Source organism: Dendropsophus ebraccatus, chromosome 2, assembly GCF_027789765.1.
Source record: "Dendropsophus ebraccatus isolate aDenEbr1 chromosome 2, aDenEbr1.pat, whole genome shotgun sequence".
In the NCBI taxonomy this organism is placed as follows: domain Eukaryota; kingdom Metazoa; phylum Chordata; class Amphibia; order Anura; family Hylidae; genus Dendropsophus; species Dendropsophus ebraccatus.
Genome location: NC_091455.1, coordinates 170,685,699 through 170,704,855, shown reverse-complemented (window position 1 = coordinate 170,704,855; position 19,157 = coordinate 170,685,699). Strand labels below are relative to the sequence as shown.

Sequence of the window (19,157 nt, the reverse complement as noted above, 5' to 3'; positions counted from 1 at the left end):
TTCTGCTACAATGTTTAAGTAGGTGATAGGAGTCAAAGTAACATTCACATGCATGTTAGGACCTAAGGTTTCCCTGTAGAACCAGTTAAACATTACAGCATTACATTGCCTTTCCAATGTTGAAAATTACAATTCCCATTGTGCTTAGACAACCAAAGATGTGGCTTTGGCTAGCCAGATATAATGGGAATTGTAGTTCTGCAACAGCTGGAGTGCGAAGGTTCGCCATCACTGGCCTAGGCCACCTTCTTGTATTGCTCAATAGTCCATTCCTGATGCTCATGTGCCCATTGTAGGTGTTTTAGCAGTAAACAAACCGGACAAAGTTTTGGAGATGATCTTATCCCGCCATCACAACACGGTTTTTGTCAGCCCATCAGATTCTACACTTGCTTGTTTTTTTCTCTATATCCCACGCTTTGACAACTGCCATATTAATGAGATAATCAATGTAATTCACTTTCCCCATTAGTGAATTTAATGTATATAGCTGTATATATATGAAAACATGCGTAAGAGTTGATACTCATTTTTAATAATTGGGTGCACTGTTTTATTCTATGAATGTTATGCAGTTGTTCATGGTGTCTTTCTCTTAATTTACTTAGTAGAATTGATTGAGCAGGTATTGTATTCTTTAATATACATTTATTTTCTCAGTTTAATCAACTGTTATAATTACTCTGACATTGCTATGTAACATTGTACCAGTATATAAATAGCTATACATAACAATGATTGCCGAGAACATTTCAGTGAAATCCAAAACTACATGGAAGTAAAAACCTGCCTTACAGCCTATTTACTTAGCACATAGGAGAACTGCTTTACGAGCAATCCCCCAATGTAAAGGTAATACAACCACACATGTTCCCCTGGACTACTGCCTGTAAAAGGAACTGTACATGTAAATCCTGTTCTACAATTCTGAATACAGTGAATGATATCTTGTTTATCGGTTTTTTTTTGCCCATTCATACAATATAGTCTATCATGAGCTTTAACGCTGCTATATTCTGTTGTCAGTGCGTAAAGGGAATCTGTCACTAGGTTTACACCGCCTTTAATGAGGGCAGTATTGACTAGTGATATAAATGCTTAACAGATCGGTGTATTTCTTGCATCATTTTTTCAGCCTCTCTTAATATGCAGGAGAATGGGATTCTTGCTACATCCCTCCCTCCACCCTCTAGCTGCTGATTGCTGTGTATAGGCAGTCAACTGTCATAGAGAAATAACTGTCAATCAGCAGCTGGTGGGCGGGGTTTTCTGCATCTCATGAATATCCAGATCTACTGGGCTCCCGCTCATAATGGGGACTACTTACTGTCCATGTTATTCAGGAGGCCATCTCCAAATCAGCTGCACAGGAAAATGTAAGTGATACTTTACATCATTCTGTTCAGCTTCTCTGTCACTAGTTTAAGAAACATCATACACATTTCACACACATTTTAAAGCTTATTTGAAGGGTTTAGTTTTTTTTCGAATAAGAAAAAAGGGACAGAAATATCACCACTCTGTGCCATGGGCTGTTCCTGGAATTGCAATTCTGTGTTATTCAAGTAAATGGGGCCTGTGGTGCTGTTTTAGGGACAAAATTCAGTTTTTTTTTAAATAATTCCACATAAACCTCTAGGAGTTACTTTGAAGGGTTGAACAAACAGAAATGAGAACAAAGCCTTAAAGACATGTGTGCCTCCTTGGTTTATCCATAGTCATGAATTTTCTTTCCCTAACAAAATAAACTCCTGAATGTATATTTACAACAGGTTTAGGATTCAATGCCAATGCCAGGAATAGATCAGAAATATAATAGAGAAAGTACTAGTATCTTTCAGCAAAGGTAAAATCCCTATACACGGTTTAGGCCGCCTGATTGTAAAATGGTTAAATGTGGATTTCAATTACTTTTTTTAATAATTCTAGAGCTTTCTAATTTCATGCTGGATTTTCTTTCATTATTTGTACCCAGTGGGCTAAAGCAGAATCTGCAGTTGCACAATAAGAGCCTATTGCTGCTATGTGAGTACAATATCTTCACTGATGTTAGCTGAATGGGTATGGATGTCTAGCAGCTTCTCTCTGTCCCTGCAGGGCTGCTTAGAAGACAGAAATGAAAGGCTTAAGAAAAAATAGTAGAAAGTAAATATGACAATATGTTAATGCCGGTCTGTGGTCTTCACTCACTTGTACAGTAATCGTGTGAATTGGGAAGGCCTTTGATTCTATTGTTGGCAGAAGTTTTGGTCCATGTTTTTGATGTCAATAATTGTATATACTGTATATTTCTTCCTCAGAGGAGAACATGCTATGGCATGATGATATTGATGTGTAGCCTTCACTGATGTTACCAACTGGTGACTGGTGACTCCTGTCTACAAGGATCAAGTCTTATGATGACATGTAATCAATAAAATAAAAAACAACCTAGGGACTAGGGCACCGTGGGCCCAGCAGCAGTGTGGTATTCAGAAGGGAACACAACAGTGCTAACTGATCTGCCATAACAGGAGAGTCACTTTCACACAAAACCGATATGGTACTCTATTGACTTTGTAGAAAATCTGCAGTGGTAGATTGCAGTATTTCCATTTTGTTGCATATCTGCAGCTTTACAGCATCAATATTGCAAGTTATAATCTCCCGATTGTAGGTCAATAAAAAGAAAATCTGCAATAGACCCAGCAGCATGTCCGCAACATTATCTGCATCACAGATCTATTTATGCACCATGTGGAATCCTTCTGCTTCATATGAAAGTAGTTTTATATAAAGTACCCTAAAACCACTGGCGGGTAACGTTGAAATTGTGATGGCTAGACCACTAAGTAACCCCAAAATACAGGTATTGTGAGGTGTTCCAAGTAAGGCCAGGTTCACACTCTGTAAGAAAGCATCTGTTCTGTGACCTGGCCGAGTCACAGAATGGCCACTGTCTGTGAAGTTCATCCGAGCCGGTACTGCAGTATTGGTCGGATGAAGTTTATTTCTTTTTAACTGAAATGCGGGCGCATTTGGGTGTCCCCGCATTCCAATTAACCATAGCTGACAATGTAAAGTGCATCCGGAGTCGCACTTTACATTGTCTGCTCTGTCAGTCTTCTGTGGCTGCTATTCAATGAATAGCAGCCACACTAAACTGACATGTCTAACATAGACTTTAATACGATCGTCTAATTAATTAAATATCGGCTGTTTTTTTAATTAATTTTCACGTTGTGTGAACTTAAAAGGGAAGGGGGAATGATTTGTTATGTCAGTCTATATCACCCGCTGTGTATGGAGCAGGCTCAGCTCCTGTGCTGGCTTCATGGCTGATGACCTATATATACCAGTCCTCTGTGGAGATCATTTTTCAGTAGTCTCCAACAGATAGAATTACAGTGAAAGCCAGTATATAGATAAGATAGAACTAGACCATTGGCAATAGACGATTGTCAGAGATCAGCTCCCATCCACTCACCCCCCATTATAATGATATCTGCACGTCATACAGCAAACATTTTTTCAATACAAGTAAACATGGTTGGCTCCACTTTATTTTAGTGATTAGAGACAGATAGTAAGAAGCCCCATGTACTTTCAAATAAAGTGTCCAAGAAGAAGATGGAGACTGCACTTCCAAAAAAGTTCACACTTTTTAATCACACCAATGCATTTTTGGATTTAAAAAAAAAAGTGAATTTACAGACCCTAAGTCCTGATGCTAGCACATAATTGGATTTCTCTGATAATTGAGACATCAGATAATAGGAGCTAGTTATATAGATTAAACACAACTTAGTAAATGCAGGGATCAGATCGCAGTATAGATCCTCTAGCCGAAGCCCCCACCGCCCGGCCGCAGCGATGACAGGAGAGCATGATGTGCTCTCTTGTCATCTCATCTCCTACTTACCCGCTCGGACCGGCTACACGTGCTCAATGGAAGTGGCCTGGACTAGGCTGCCAGAAGAAGGCAGCACAGTCCCAGGTGAACATGAAGCCAGTCAGCGCGGGGAGTAGGTGAGTAGTAGATGAGATGACAGGAGAGCACATCATGCTCTGCGGTCAGGCGGCCGGGGGATGATCCGTGCTGCGATCCGCACTACGACATGTCCTATTTTTTTTTTGGCGGTGCAGGTCATGTAAATGGCCACATTCACGTCAATGGTCTCTAAAACTGTCCATGGTTGCGAATCCGTGACCATGAACAATTTCACGGGACGTGTGAATAAGCCCTAAGAGAGTGCATCCTGGCTATGGGTGATTCATTTTATGTTCTTTGTATCCTTTTAAAAACATTTTTTGTTCTTTTATCTCGCCTGAAACGGCCTTACTGGATCCTGTACTGTTCTTCCAGAGCTGGTTTAGGGGCACTGGCCAACCCTATCACCGACTCAAGATGCCCTAAAGTTTTGTAGCAAGGGGGAAAGTGTATCATATGAACTACGTTACAAAGCATCCTTTTTATCTCTTACCCCTGTCTCTTCCGCAAGGTTGTATCGTGCTGCCGCCTTTCTTGTTCATTCGCACTGAGGATGGCATTTCACTAAGGCCCCGTTCACACAGAGCAAGAGAGGCAGAATTCCACCAGCCTCCGTGTCATAATGACACCCTATGGGAGACGCGCACGCTGCATCTCAGCGCTGAAGAATAACCATGCTCCTTCTTCAGTGCGGAGAGACTCTGAGCGCATTGCTCAGAGTCTCTCCGCACTGAAGAAGGAGCATGGTTATTCTTCAGCATGCGCCTCCCATAGACTCGCATTATGGCACGGAGGTTGGCGGCATTTCGCCGCGGACAATTCTGCTGCGGAATTCCACCTCTCTTGGTCTGTGTGAATGGCGCCTAAGCAAGGAAATGGTCTTTTGGCCAGTGAGAAATAACATGGCTACTGAATTCATAAACTGGCTAAATATGTCCGGTATAGTAAATTTTACAAGCAGAATTATACTGTTTTTCTGAAAGATTTAGTTATTAGAGTGTCTTCTGTTACTCATAGCCTATCTGTCTACAAACCAAACTGCTGTCTCTTAGAAGTGCAAACACTTGCTTCAATAACGTTTTTATTATTTCAAATATAACTTCATTACAATAAAGGTATACCTTTTTCCTTATATGGCCACTTCCGTTGAATGACATGGCCTCCTCTGCTGCCACCAATGTTTGTGTCTGGGAACTACAGCTCCCAATCCCCTGCTCTGGTCAAGAGCTGACGCACAGTGCTTTATAGAGCAGCTATATAGAGCGCTATATCCCGTTCCCCTTATACTGAGAGAGGTGCCTGTCGCTACAGCACAGCAGCCTCTCAACAGCGAGCTTGCTCAGCTAGAACCACTACCATAGCGATCACTGCTCGCTGTAGAGAGGCTGACGTTTGCTGTGCTACAGCGATATATATATATATATAGTACTCAGGGACAAGTGCAGCCTAACAAAACACAGTACACAGGGGGAAGGGGCCCTGCTCTGTATAGTGATATGTGGCAACACTCAATTAGAGCACAGCAGAGTCGTTTCTTACTGATGCCACTTATAACGAAGAAACTATACATTAATTGTAATGAAGATTTACAATACAGACCAAAAGTTTGGACACACCTCATTCAAAGACTTTTCTGCGTTTTTATGACTATGAAAATTGTATATTCACACTGAAGGCTTCAAAACTATGAATTAACACATTGGGAATTGGATACTTAACAAAAAAAGTGTGAAACAACTGAAAATCTGTCTTAGATTTTAGGTTCTTCAAAGTGGCCACACTTTGATTACTGCTTTGCACACTCTTGGCATTCTCTTGATGAGCTTCAAGAGGTAGTGACCGGAAATGGTTGTCACTTCACAGGTGTGCCCTGTTAGGTTTAATAAGTAGGATTTCTCGCCTTATAAATGGGGTTGGGACCATCAGTTGTGTTGTGCAGAAGTCAGGTGGATACATAGCTGATAGTCCTACTGAATAGACTGTTAGAATTTGTATTATGGCAAGAAAAAAAGCAGCAAAGTAAATGAAAAAAGGAGCTGCCATCAATACTTTAAGAAATAAAGGTCAGTCAGTCCGAAAAAATCGGATAACTTTGAAAGTGCCCCCAAGTGCAGTTGCAAAAACCACCAAGCGCTACAAAGAAACTGGCTGACATGAAGACTACCCCAGGAAAGGAAGACCAAGAGCAGGGCCGTTTCTAGGACCGGGCGGGCCGGGCCACCGCAGGGGGCGCTGACAGCTAAGGGGGCGCCCAGCGGCACCCGACACCGCCCAGCTCCTGCCCTGACCAAGTAATTGGCGCCCCCTCCAGACCTCACTGATCTCCTGCAAGCTGCCGACGCCCCCTCCCCCTCCGGACCTCACTGATGATCTCCTGCAAGCTGCCAGCGCCGACCCCTCTCCCCCTGCGCGGATCTCACTGCATCTCTGTTAGACAGATCCTCCAGCAGGCCAGTGATGACGTCATCGGGCCTGCTAGAGGATCCGCGCGGCAGCTGACAGGCTGGAGAGAGAGAGGAAGACCAGGGCCAGGATTAGGTGAGTATATTGGTTTGTTTTTGTTTTCTTGTGTTGAGGCAGTGCAGGTCTCTTACTATGGGGGTAATGCAGGGTGTCCCCAATACTGTGCTCCTGTCCCCATATTCTATACTATACCCAGAGAGATATCACTGTGTTATCTGTGGTGTTACATAGGACTGCAGGCCACATCTATTACATTATCTGTACTCAGAGTTATCACTGTGTTATCTGTGCTGTTACATAGGACTACAGGTGCCATATACTACATTATCTGTACTCAGCGATATCACTGTGTTATCTGTGGTGTTACATAGGACTGCAGGTGACTACTACATTATCTGTACTCAGAGATATCACTGTGGTGTTACATAGGACTGCAGGCCACATCTATTACATTATCTGTACTCAGAGATATCACTGTGTCATCTGTGGTGTTACATAGGACTGCAGGTGAAAGCTACTACATTATCTGTACTCAGAGATATCACTGTTTTATCTGTGGTGTTACATAGAACTGCAGGTCACATATACTACATTATCTGTACTTGGAGATATGACTGTCTTATCTGTGGTGTTACATAGGACTGCAGGGACATCTACTACATTATCTGTACTCAGATATCAGTGTGTTATCTGTGCTGTTACATAGGACTGCAGGTGACAGCTACTACATTATCTGTACTCAGAGATATCACTGTGTTATCTGTGGTGTTACATAGGACTGCAGGTGACTACTACATTACCTGTACTCAGAGATATCACTGTTATCTGTGCTGTTACATAGGACTGCAGGTGACAGTTACTACATTATCTGTACTCAGATTATCACTGTGTTATCTGTGCTGTTACATAGGACTGCAGGTGACATCTACTACATTATCTGTACTCAGAGATATCACTATGTTATCTGCGCTGTTACATAGGACTGCAGGTGACAGCTACTACATTATCTGTACTCAGAGATATCACTGTGTTATCTGTGGTGTTCCATGGGACTGCAGGTGACTACTATATTATCTGTACTCAGAGGGATATCACTGTGTTATCTGTGGTGTTACATAGGACTGCAGGTGACTACTACATTATCTGTACTCAGAGGGATATCACTGTGTTATCTGTGGTGTTACATATGACTGCAGGTGACATCTACATTATCTGTACTCTGAGAGATATCACTGTGTTATCTGTGGTGTTCCATGGAACTGCAGGTCTCAGGGAGTTGAGCTCTGCTACATCTGCCACCCTGTAGTATATCTCTATCTCCTGATACTGTGGAGCGGCTTGTGCACAGACGTGACCCAGGGCCGTTTCTAGGGCCGGGCTGTTGGGGTAGTGTGTCTGTTGGAATGGTGGCCAAGTGGGGTAGTGTGTGTGTGTGTGTGGGGGGGGGGGTGGTCAGGTGGGGATAGTGTGTGCAGGGGGGGTCAGGTGGGATAGTGTGTGCAGGGGGGGTCAGGTGGGATAGTGTGTGCAGGGGGGGTCAGGTGGGATAGTGTGTGTAGGGAGGACAGGTGGGATAGTGTGTGTAGGGGGGGTCAGGTGGGATAGTGTGTGTGCAGGGGGGGTCAGGTGGGATAGTGTGTGTAGGGAGGACAGGTGGGATAGTGTGTGTAGGGGGGGTCAGGTGGGATAGTGTGTGTAGGGGGGGTCAGGTGGGATAGTGTGTGCAGGGGGGGTCAGGTGGGATAGTGTGTGCAGGGGGGGTCAGGTGGGATAGTGTGTGCAGGGAGGACAGGTGGGATAGTGTGTGTAGGGGGGGTTAGGTGGGATAGTGTGTGCGGGGGGGTTAGGTGGGATAGTGTGTGCAGGGGGGGTCAGGTGGGATAGTGTGTGCAGGGGGGGGTCAGGTGGGATAGTGTGTGCAGGGGGGTCAGGTGGGATAGTGTGTGTAGGGGGGTCAGGTGGGATAGTGTGTGTAGGGAGGACAGGTGGGATAGTGTGTGTAGGGGGGGTTAGGTGGGATATTGTGTGCAGGGGGGTCAGGTGGGATAGTGTGTGTAGGGGGGGTTAGGTGGGATAGTGTGTGCAGGGGGGTCAGGTGGGATAGTGTGTGTAGGGGGGGTTAGGTGGGATAGTGTGTGCAGGGGGGTCAGGTGGGATAGTGTGTGCAGGGGGGGTCAGGTGGGATAGTGTGTGTAGGGAGGACAGGTGGGATAGAGTGTGTAGAGGGGTTCAGGTGGGATAGTGTGTGTAGGGGGGTTCAGGTGGGATAGTGTGTGTAGGGAGGACAGGTGGGATAGTGTGTGTAGGGGGGGTTAGGTGGGGGTAGTGTGTGTGTGGGGGGGGGGTTATTGCAGGCAGAGGGGGGAACTGTATTACTATGGTGGGTACAGCAGGCACATTATTACTATATAGGCACAGGCACAGGGCAGCAGTGGAGGCATTTTACTACGGAAAATACACAGCAGGAGACATTATTACTATATGGAGGGTACAGCAGTAAGCATTATTACTATATTCTTCCTAGTAGCCCGAGTAATCTCCCCTTCCTTCCCCAGGGCTGACCGAGGGGGGGGGGGGGGGGGGGGGGGGGGGGGGGGGGGGGGGGGGGGGGGGGGGGGGGGGGGGGGGGGGGGGGGGGGGGGGGCGCTTTTATCAATATTCGCCCTGTTGTCAAAATGACCTAGAAACTGCCCTGACCAAGAGTATCCTCTTGTGTGGAGGAGAAGTTTATCCGAGTCACCAGCCCCAGAAATCGCAGGTTACCAGCAGCTCACATTAGAGAGCAGGTCAATGCCACATAGAGTTCTAGCAGCAGATGCATCTCTACAACAACTGGTAAGAGGAGATTTTGTGCAGCAGGCCTTCATGGTAGAATAGCTGCTAGGAACCCACTTGTAAGGACAGGCAGCAAGCAGAAGAGACTTGTTTAGGCTAAAGAACACAAGGAATGGACATTAGACCAGCGGAAATCTGTGTTTTGGTCTGAGTCCAATTTTGAGATCTTTGCTTCCAACCACCGCATCTTTGGGCGTTGCAGAAAAGGTTAATGGATGGACTCTACATGCCTGGTTCCCACCGTGAAGCATGGAGGAGGAGGTGTGATGGTGTGGGGGTGTTTTGCTGTTGACACTGTTGGGGATTTATTAAAAATTGAAGGCATACTGAGCCAGCATGGCTACCACAGCAACTTGCGGCAGCATGCTATTCCATCAATTTGCATTTAGTTGGACCATAATTTATTTTTCTATAGGACGATGACCCCAAACACACCTCCAGGCTGTGTCAGGGCTATTTGACCTAGAAGGAGATTGATGGGGTGCTATGAGATGGTTTGGGGTGAGCTGGACCGCAGAGTGAGGGCAAAAGGGCCAACAAGTACTAAGCATCTCTGGGAACTGCTTCAAGAGTGTTGGAAAACCATTTCCGGTCAGTACCGCTTAAAGCTCATCAAGAGAATGCCAAGTGTGTGCAAAGCAGAAATCAAAGCAAAAGGTAGGTACTTTGAAGAACCTAGAATATAAGACATATTTTCAGTTGTTTCACACTTTTTTTTATAAGTCTACATGTGTTAATATGCAAAAAAGGGGTCCGTGGAGCCTCAGTTACGAGTCTCAAAACACGGGAATAGCCAGATATCCCTCTCTCCAGAGAAGGAAGCCCATTGCAAAGGGGTGCCTCCTCGTGGGGAGAGCACCAAACCACCCTGATACGTAGTCCCTCAGGTCCTTACTCTGTTGCGAGCTTTGGGACCTAAATAGGGAAACACCAGGGTGGCCCCTGTAAGTCAAAGTCTAACTCTGTGGCGAGTATAACGACATAAGACAAGGGTTACCAAGGCTAGGCATCCATCCACAGACTGCAGTTTCGGGGTATTAGCCCCTCGTCAGTTTGGAGCAGGATTCTGGCTACTGGGGCAAGTTTACATGTGTTAATTCAGAGTTTTGATGCCTTTAGTGTGACTCTACAGTTTTCATAGCCATGAAAATACAGAAAACTCTTTGAATGAGAAGGTGTGTCCAAACTTTTGGTCTGTACTGTATTACAAAGTGATATAACTTTATTAAAGCAATGTATTAGCAAAAAAATTTTAGGCTCCAGAGTATCCCTTTAAGATGACACCTTTACTCTCCGCCCCTAAGATATTTATGTGCAGGGCAGACAAGCTGCACATTATTTACAATAATAAGCCAATGTTCCATGTTCCCATTTTACAGAACCAGCATGACGACAATTATTCCTTCCACTTATAGACGATGGACTTCAATTTGCCATGTGCTCATGCAGCCTACGGATGTTCCTGCAAGCTGACAACTCACAAATGAGTTTAATTTGACCTCTGTCTACCAACAGCAAATTATTCACAGAAATCTGGAACTGTAATAAAATGCATCATCTTTATTCAGTAAAGATTATTTCGCTCACAGACTTAGTCATGAAAAATATGCATTTAACAAATTAAGTTTTTACAAGTAAAATGGCCCGGTAATGAAAATATGAAAGGGCGCTCTGTATCCATACACAATCTTGTCCTCGACGACAGTTTATTATTACAGACATGGCCATGCAAACCTGTTCAGTCTGGGTTATATGGAAGTGAGCTGGGCACATTGCTTTCACAGAAAACAATGTGATTGGACAAGTGCCATGGTCACCTATTGGGATACAGAGCCACTAGCCCACTGCCTTACTACTGTAAGGGTACTATTACACAGAACGATAATCGTCCCTATCTGGCTGATTATCGTTCCATGTAATAAACACAACGATAGTTGATATAGGTTCTGACCTACAATTGTCGGCCACCGAGCGTGCACCGCTACGTGTAATAGCGATGCGTGGCCGGCGGCTAACGATTTGCAAAAGAAATACATTACCTATACGTGGGACCAGGGCTCCTTCTGGTCCTCTTCTCCCCTGGTGCCACACACTGCAGCTCCAGAACTTAGCTCTCTTAGCTGACAGGACGCTCAGCCAATCACAGGCCGGGACCGCCGAAGCCAGTGAGTAAGACAGGCAGCTCTGAGGCTGGAGCGCGGGACCCGGGGAGAAGAGGAGCAGGAGGAGCCCTGGACCATGGATAGGTAATGTATACCAGTTTATCAAAGGCTGCAAGGACATTGGTAACGATGTTCCTGCAGCCCTTGTTAAAAGATTATCGGGCCGTGTAATAGGCCCAGTAAACGAGCGCTGATCTAGCAGATCAACACTCGTTTACATTTATTATCGGGCCCCTATTGGCCCATCTAATAGTACCCTAAGAAGCATTAGCAGGGATGTATATAGTACTGTATGCAGCTCCATGAACCTCACATAAGCATTGCAGGCTAAACTTCTCAAGAGCTGCCATTTCATTGCACTTCTAGAGACATTAAAGGGGTTATCCAGCACTACAAAAACATGGCCACTTACCCCCTACTGTTGTCTCCAGTTTGGGTGGGGTTTTGAAACTCCGTTCCATTGAAGTAAATGGAGCTCAATTGCAAACCACACCTGAACTGCAGAAAACAGTAGGGGGAAAAGTGGACATGTTTTTGTAGCGCTGGATAGCCCCTTTAAGGTTACATTCACATGTGCTGTAGTTGTGTCCATAATTGTGGATCCGCAATTATGGACAAATTTAAGGGCTCATTGATTTCAATAGGGGCAGTTCGTAATTTTACGCATCTGCAATCCGCAAAAGTTGCGACCGCAAAATTTACTGACACGCTCTAGTACACCCTGTAATTGCAGCACAGATTGTCCATAATTTAACGGATGAAACGTCTGGAACGTTGGCAAATGTGCCGACCAATGTCTATGCAGGGTGGTGAAAAATACTGCGCATGATACATACCATAAGTTCTATGGGAATAATCTACTCAAGGACATAACACATGCAGTTCTGTACTGTAACTATCTATGACCAACATTACTTACGGTAATAACGAAAAGCAAAAGCAAAAATGATACTGCCACAAAGTGAGAATGTAGATCTTGTTGACACTGCTAAATAGATCTTTTATATGTTTCACCAGGAAATATTTACAGTTACATATGGATACTTACCTACTGGTTTTTACAATTGGTGTTGAAAGGACACAATTCAGTTGCCATCCATACACAGCCAAGGAACTCAAGAGTGGCATGTAATCTGTATGCACCTCATATCCCTACAAAATAAAATACATCAAGAAGGTAACATGTATCAGATGATCTACAGACATGTTTATGTACATACTACATATCATTAATCAAGACATGTGACAGGTTGATCTCTCATAGCCCTTCAAGGGATTTTCAAGGGGCATGGCTAACCTATAGCAAGTGTACTTCAGAAACAGTGGTTGTAGCCGCTTTAGCATTAATAGTAACACTGTACCTCCGCTGTGGGCTAACAATATGAGTGGTGTTTATTGTACTGGACACTGAAAAATATAGCTTTAGAGTACAAACCCACACACCGTATACGCAGCTTATTTACTGCTGCGATACGCAGTAAATACGCAACAAACACGCAACAAATACGTAGAAGATTAGATCTAAATAACTGGACACAGCATCAAATCTGCACCACCAAATCTGCTTCAAATCTGCTGGGTTTTTGCTGCGTATCTGCTGTGTATACGGTGTGTGGGTTTGTACCCTTAATCGTAGCACACTGGTAAAAACTCAACTTTTGTCACTGTGCTGTGTAAATTAGTGACTAACTGTGTAAATCAAACAATAGAGTACTTGTATTTAATTCCTTGGTTTCCTTCCAGTACTTTGTATTTATCAGCTGCTGTATGTCCTGCAGGAAGTGGTGTATTCTTTCCAGTCTGACTCTGTGATCTCTGCTTCCACCTCTGTCCACGGCAAAAACTCTCCAAAGCAGTAGAGGTTTTCTAAGGGGATTTGCTATAGCTCTGGACAGTTCCTGGCAGAGGACTTTCCATGGACAAAGATGGTAACAGAGAACACTGTATCAGACTGGAGAGAATACACCACTTCCTGGGAGACATACAGCAGCTGATAAGTACTGGATGACTTGAGGTTGTTTTTTTTAAAAATAGAAGTAATTTACAAACCTGTATAACTTTCTGACACCAGTTGATTTAAAAACATTTTATTTCTTCCAGAGTACCCCTTTTGAGGGTATGTGCACACTACGGCATCCCAGCGTATCACCCGCCACGGATTCTGCACCTTGCACTCATCTCCTCTGGTCCTAATAGGCTTCATCCTATGGTTTGCCAAATTCCGCCGTCCGACCGAAGAATGAACCCGCTCATTCTTCGGGCAGACGGCAGAATCTGGCAAACCACAGAATGAAGCCTATGGGATCAGCTGAGATGCGCACGTCTGCGGGGATTCCATAGTGTGCACATACCCTAATGTGGTAAGCTTTCATTAGGAGTGCCATCACAGTTTCCATGATTTTGTGTGGTAAGAACAGTGCATCATGTAAAGCTTTTCTTGCCTTCAAAATGGATGGTCCCCATAGTAAAGCAATGGGGTCCATCAGTCACCATTTATTTCTGCTAAACAGCTCTGTTATGGTGCTATAAATGGAAACCTTGATGCCTGTGTGAACAGAGTCTTAGTTTTGACTGTTTAGAACATATTTTCAAAATGTCCTAAAATGGGAAAAACGCTTAAACAGCTGTAATTGTTATGTATCATCTCACCACAACTTTCTTCCCGCCATTACATAGATCTCATTTAACTAGAGAGAAACCACATTGGTCAATAAAGTGCTATTCACATTTCCAGTCACAGCCAGAACCATCGATTGAGGTGTGAACATGCGGCTGGAAATGACAATTAACTCCTGTATTCTAAAGGGGTTTTATCCCACAAGTTAGCAGTCTACTTTATGCCTAGACTTGTTTCAGTTTCCATCACTCAGTCTAGACAGCTGTAAATAGGTAGCGTACAGGCTGTGATGTGTCACGTCGACTTGCTTGGGTTTACTGTGGATTTCGGGAAGAAAGCTGATTTCCTATTAAAACATGGCCGACAAATAGTGATTTTTTTTTTCCCCTAAACTCCTGCAAAACAAATATTTTCTGATTTGGTTCCTTGGTGCACAGTAAAAAGCTCTCATATTGATTGATGTGCCCCTAAAGGACACCAGAAGACACCCTACAGGAGCCGCAGCAGATTTGATGGTGCAGAATTTTTATTATTTTATATATTTATGGAGTAGAGTGTCCTCTATCAGCAACCTACAGGTACCTATACACCTTCAATAACTGTGAGATGAACAATTATTTGCCTGGTATTTATCTCTACTGGCTTTCCCCATGCACATGAATGATCAGCATAGCCAAACGTTCATATGTTCTCTATGGGAAGGGGAGAGTTAAGCCACAGCCAGACTCCTCTGAAGCTCTAGCGTTGGCTGTGGGCAAAAGCCAAGAATATATTGGGGAGCGGGCAGAAAACTCCCGGGAAGAGGGGACAGGTATGTGTAAGTTTTATTCTTTTCTTCAACCCTTCATCAGCCGTCAACCGTGTATCAATATTACAAGTACTGACATACAGGACCAAAAGACACGATCAGTCGATGACTGTAATCAGCTGATCGTTGTCTTTATTACACTGTGCGATAATCTGCATAATCGCCCTGATTCTACAAATTATCGGAGTAATAGGGTTCTATGCACAGTGCGATATTTCGGCCAACAAAAAGCCTTTGTCAAGCATTGTAATGGCCTTTTGTTGGCTGAAATATTGCACTGTACTTGGTGATGCAGTAAAGATTCTTCAGTGGTTTTCATCCACTGGGTACTGTCAGACGTCATATTTCATTTGATATTTACAGGTCTCCATTGGGATTGCTGGCTACCTGGCGTGCATCCTCGATCCTAAGTAAGCTTATTGCACTATATATTTTGGTGCTGTTGGACATCACGTATTGTTTGGCACATCTCTGTGACATCTAGATGACAAGCACGCTTTAAATTAAATTTAAATTAAATCAGTTTCCCACCCTCATTTTTCAGATTCTTCCTGAAGAATAAAGAATGTCATCTTTTTTTCTGTTTTATTCCAAACTGCTCCACTTTTTCCCTGTACTTTTTGAAAAATCTTTCGGTACATATTTTCCAAAGGAGAGACATTTTTAGGTTAACGACGTACACAGAACAACACTGACAATTATTCTAAAGCATCGCAGCAGGGATAATAATAAAAGCACAAAAACAATATAAGTCATTGAGAAATTTGCAGTATGAGGCTCTTCTAAAAATTTGGTTATTTTGAGAAAATCAGCTGCTGCTTTACTGCGTTTCTATGTAAACCAGGCCAGATATATCGAGGCACCAAAATAAATCTCTGAATCATGATGCAGAATCTGCAGAACACGGCGTTATCAGAGATGCAGGTGAATTTCACCCACATGATGTCACACCCACGCATTATATATATAAAACATGCCTTAATGGTGACCACAGTTTTCCAAACAATCACAACATTTAGTTTGTATGTGGTATATAATTTAACTGTATGATTCCAGCTATTGTGGAGGCCCCCCTGCCGATGACTCTGATTGCTCTTTCAAATCTTATTTATAGCGTTGGACAAGTCAGCGGTGGCAAAAAACAAGTAAAGAAAAGGTTTAAATGACTGGTGTGGTAGCATGTTATTATCTTTTGACACTACGAGGGAGGTAAAAGCTCGTTGCAAAATTACAAAGCCTGTGGTCTTTGGGTGACCCGTGTCACGATTTTAAACTTGTTAGTGTAACAAATTATCAACTTGCCTCTAGCCGTGGGCAACGTCATGACCTCCTGCGAGGCTGATCCCTTCCTCCACATACATGTGCGTTGTCCTTTAACCAATTTAGAGCCGCTGGGACAAGAAAAATAGATTTCTCTTCTACCTCCCACGCAACAGCTTGGAATAGGGACAAGTGTGAATGTGTTCGTGTCTTACATCGTTTCATATTTTTTTTTCTTCCAAAAATAATATTGTAGATATACGACATGTGAGCACAGATTCCAAAGACTATGGGGAAAATCAATATTCATCTCTCTTCATCTGCTTCTCTTATAAAAAAGCTATTCTTCGTATTGTTTAAAAACATGTTTTGAATAGGATATACTATCCTTCACTGCAATATTAGCTGTTCAATAACAAGTCTAGGATATAATATGTATGGGGTTTTTACATTTGCCACTAGTTTTTGCTATGTAATAGTGGTATTTTCACTAACTTGAATTAACCTTGAATTTTATGATATCTGCCATTGAGTGAAAAGTTTTGCGTATTTGCTTATCACTAGAGATGAGCAAACTTACAGTAAGTTTGGGTTTGTACGAACCCGAATGCTCCGTATTTGAATTATGGTGGCTGAAGAGGATGGATGCAGCCCTATAGTAAATCATTTTGCCATCTTTTGCCGGTAAGAGACACACACACACACACACACACACACGACCATCCACAAGATGTACAAGAAAATGTGACCAGGCTGCCTATTTCTGTTACGTCATGTTGGTGGTGATGGAGTAATTTATCTATGTAATATCAGTGGTGATGCTGGACATGCAGTCCTTTTTTTGAGATGCAACCCAGTTCCCATGCTCGGTGCTGGTCTTTTCCCGAGCACCAGCCCGCCCCGGAGCACTAGGGCAGGCCCGAAGGCCCCCTGGGTGATGAAACAGCCTCCCCTCTGTGACGCGGCTCCATTAATAGAGCTATGTCAAAGAGGGGAGGGGATATCGCCACATTGGGAGGGGGGGGCGCGGCACAAGATTCCGGGGGCGCGGTCCTTTTCTTTAAATGCCACCCAGTTCCTGCGTTTAGTGCTGGTCTATTCCTGAGCACCAGCCCGCCCCAGGGCAGATTTTTCCCTCCCCCGTGCATCATCAATCCTTATGGTGCGTTTACACAGGCAGATTTTTGAAGCCAAAGCCAGGAACAGACCATAAACAGGGAACGGGTCATAAAGGAAAGATTAAGATTTCTGCTTTTTTTTTCAAATCCATCCCTGGCTTTGGCTTTCAAAATCTGTCAGATAAATCTGCCTGTGTAAACTCACCATTAGGCATGTATGACATCTATGTTGGATGATGATGATGATGATAATACAAATAAAATTATTATTATAGCCCCAACAGATTACGCAGTGCTTTTTTCTATGCATACAGTACAGAGGTAAATAATACACAGTTAAATAATTATAATAAACATATAAAAATATAATAACATAAAAAATACAAAGTATAAACGAGACCTGCTCGTTGGAGCTTACAGACTAACAACGTGGGTTGACACTAGGCATAAGTGCTTCGTTTGTCCATGGTCCAGCCATTGTACATAGTTAGAAAAACAGGATGAGCCAGCAACAACGCCAATGTCTGATTGCAAGTAAACATAAAAAGTGCAGGAACCGTCAGAGAGAGAGCAAGAGAAAAAACAGAAGGGGGAAACAAGTTTGGGGAACGTTATAAGCGAGTCAGAAGAGATGAGTCTTCGGGGCACTCTTGAAACTGTGAATATTAGGTATGAGTCTGATGTCTTTGGGTAGGGCGTTCCAGAGAACTGGTTCCCCTGTTGTCCTTGCTTGAACCACCCTACAAGACCTGCCACTTTGGAGATGCTCTGACCCAGTTGTCCAGCCATCACAATTTGGCATTTCTTAAAGTCAGACCCCTATAGTTGGTCATTTTTTCTGCCTCCAACACATCCACCTCAAGAACTATTGACAAGAGTCACTGTCATGAAATAATCAATACTATTTACTTTAACTCCTGTTAACAGTGTATATGTGGGTGAAAACAAGTCTTAGGGCTTTCTGAATATTCAGTGCATATAGTACATTCTTACTGATTATAGTTAAAGCAATAACATAGTCCTGTACTGTCTCCATCAGTTCATACCTCCACAGAGCTAGCTGGGGAATATTATTCACTACTGCCTGAATGACTCTTAGTTGCTCCCTTAATGGCTTAGTTTTAGTGTGTTTTTTACTTTTTCAATATAACCCAGTTACAAACATGATGTTCTATTTTAATAAATATGCGGACACTGGTATAAGAGTATCTCAATGTAGCAGAGGACTGTGTGCAAAACAGATGTACAAAAGAAGGGAAAGAAAAAGAAATTGCTTGTAACTGAAAACTGCCAGTATGACATAAAATGCAATGCGACGTGATAATAGAAGTCACAGGCCATACTGGAAATAGTGGGGGCTGACATTTTTATGGTTAACATGTGATAAAGGTGAAGAGCTCTTCCTTAGTTGCAACCACCAGAGTTATTTGCACTGACCTGTTATTTGTGCAGTGTCTGGCAGGAAATGGTTATATATAGGAGAACTATTATATCCTGTCTGTTATGTTCTGGAACAAAGTGCTGTCTAAACCTGTCAACGCTCCTGTCTGTAAACAGCAGTCTGGCAATGGAGCTATGGAATGTTATCTAATATAGGTTCCTGAACAGCCTCGCACTAAGCTAAATGTTCAGCAGATCAACTAGAGGATTTTTGTTTAAAGGGGTAGTGTGGCGCTAAACAATTATTTACTAAATAACACACATTACAAAGTTATACAACTTTGTAATGTATGTTATGTTAGTGAATGGCCCCCTTCCCCGTGTTCCCCCCCCCACGCCACCCCCAGAAGTGTAGTGCTCTATACTCACCTGATTCGTGTTGACCCCCATCCGCCATCTTGCGACAATGATGTAATCTTCGGGCGATCGGCCGAACCGCTCAGACCGTCCCTCGTGCCGGCCGCCCTCTGCCGCGTCATCAGCT

At 43.5% G+C, this 19,157-nt stretch overlaps 1 protein-coding gene and 2 long non-coding RNA genes across 3 annotated transcripts in view; 2 read left to right on the top strand and 1 right to left on the bottom strand.

Annotated features, from left to right (window-relative positions):
- Positions 1 to 19,157, bottom strand: part of RFTN1 (raftlin, lipid raft linker 1) — a 255,636-nt gene that overhangs the window by 9,704 nt on the left and 226,775 nt on the right. Inside the window, exon 8 of the mRNA XM_069958706.1 lies at positions 12,479 to 12,582. Coding sequence (XP_069814807.1) covers positions 12,479 to 12,582 — 104 coding nt within the window. The remainder of the gene's footprint in view (positions 1 to 12,478; positions 12,583 to 19,157) is intronic.
- Positions 1 to 19,157, top strand: part of LOC138783691 (uncharacterized) — a 123,150-nt gene that overhangs the window by 45,079 nt on the left and 58,914 nt on the right. The window lies entirely within an intron of this gene.
- LOC138783690 (uncharacterized) lies at positions 1,249 to 10,831 on the top strand. Its single transcript, XR_011361732.1, has 3 exons — positions 1,249 to 1,376; positions 1,976 to 2,025; positions 10,648 to 10,831. It is a non-coding gene; the product is annotated as an uncharacterized lncRNA (long non-coding RNA).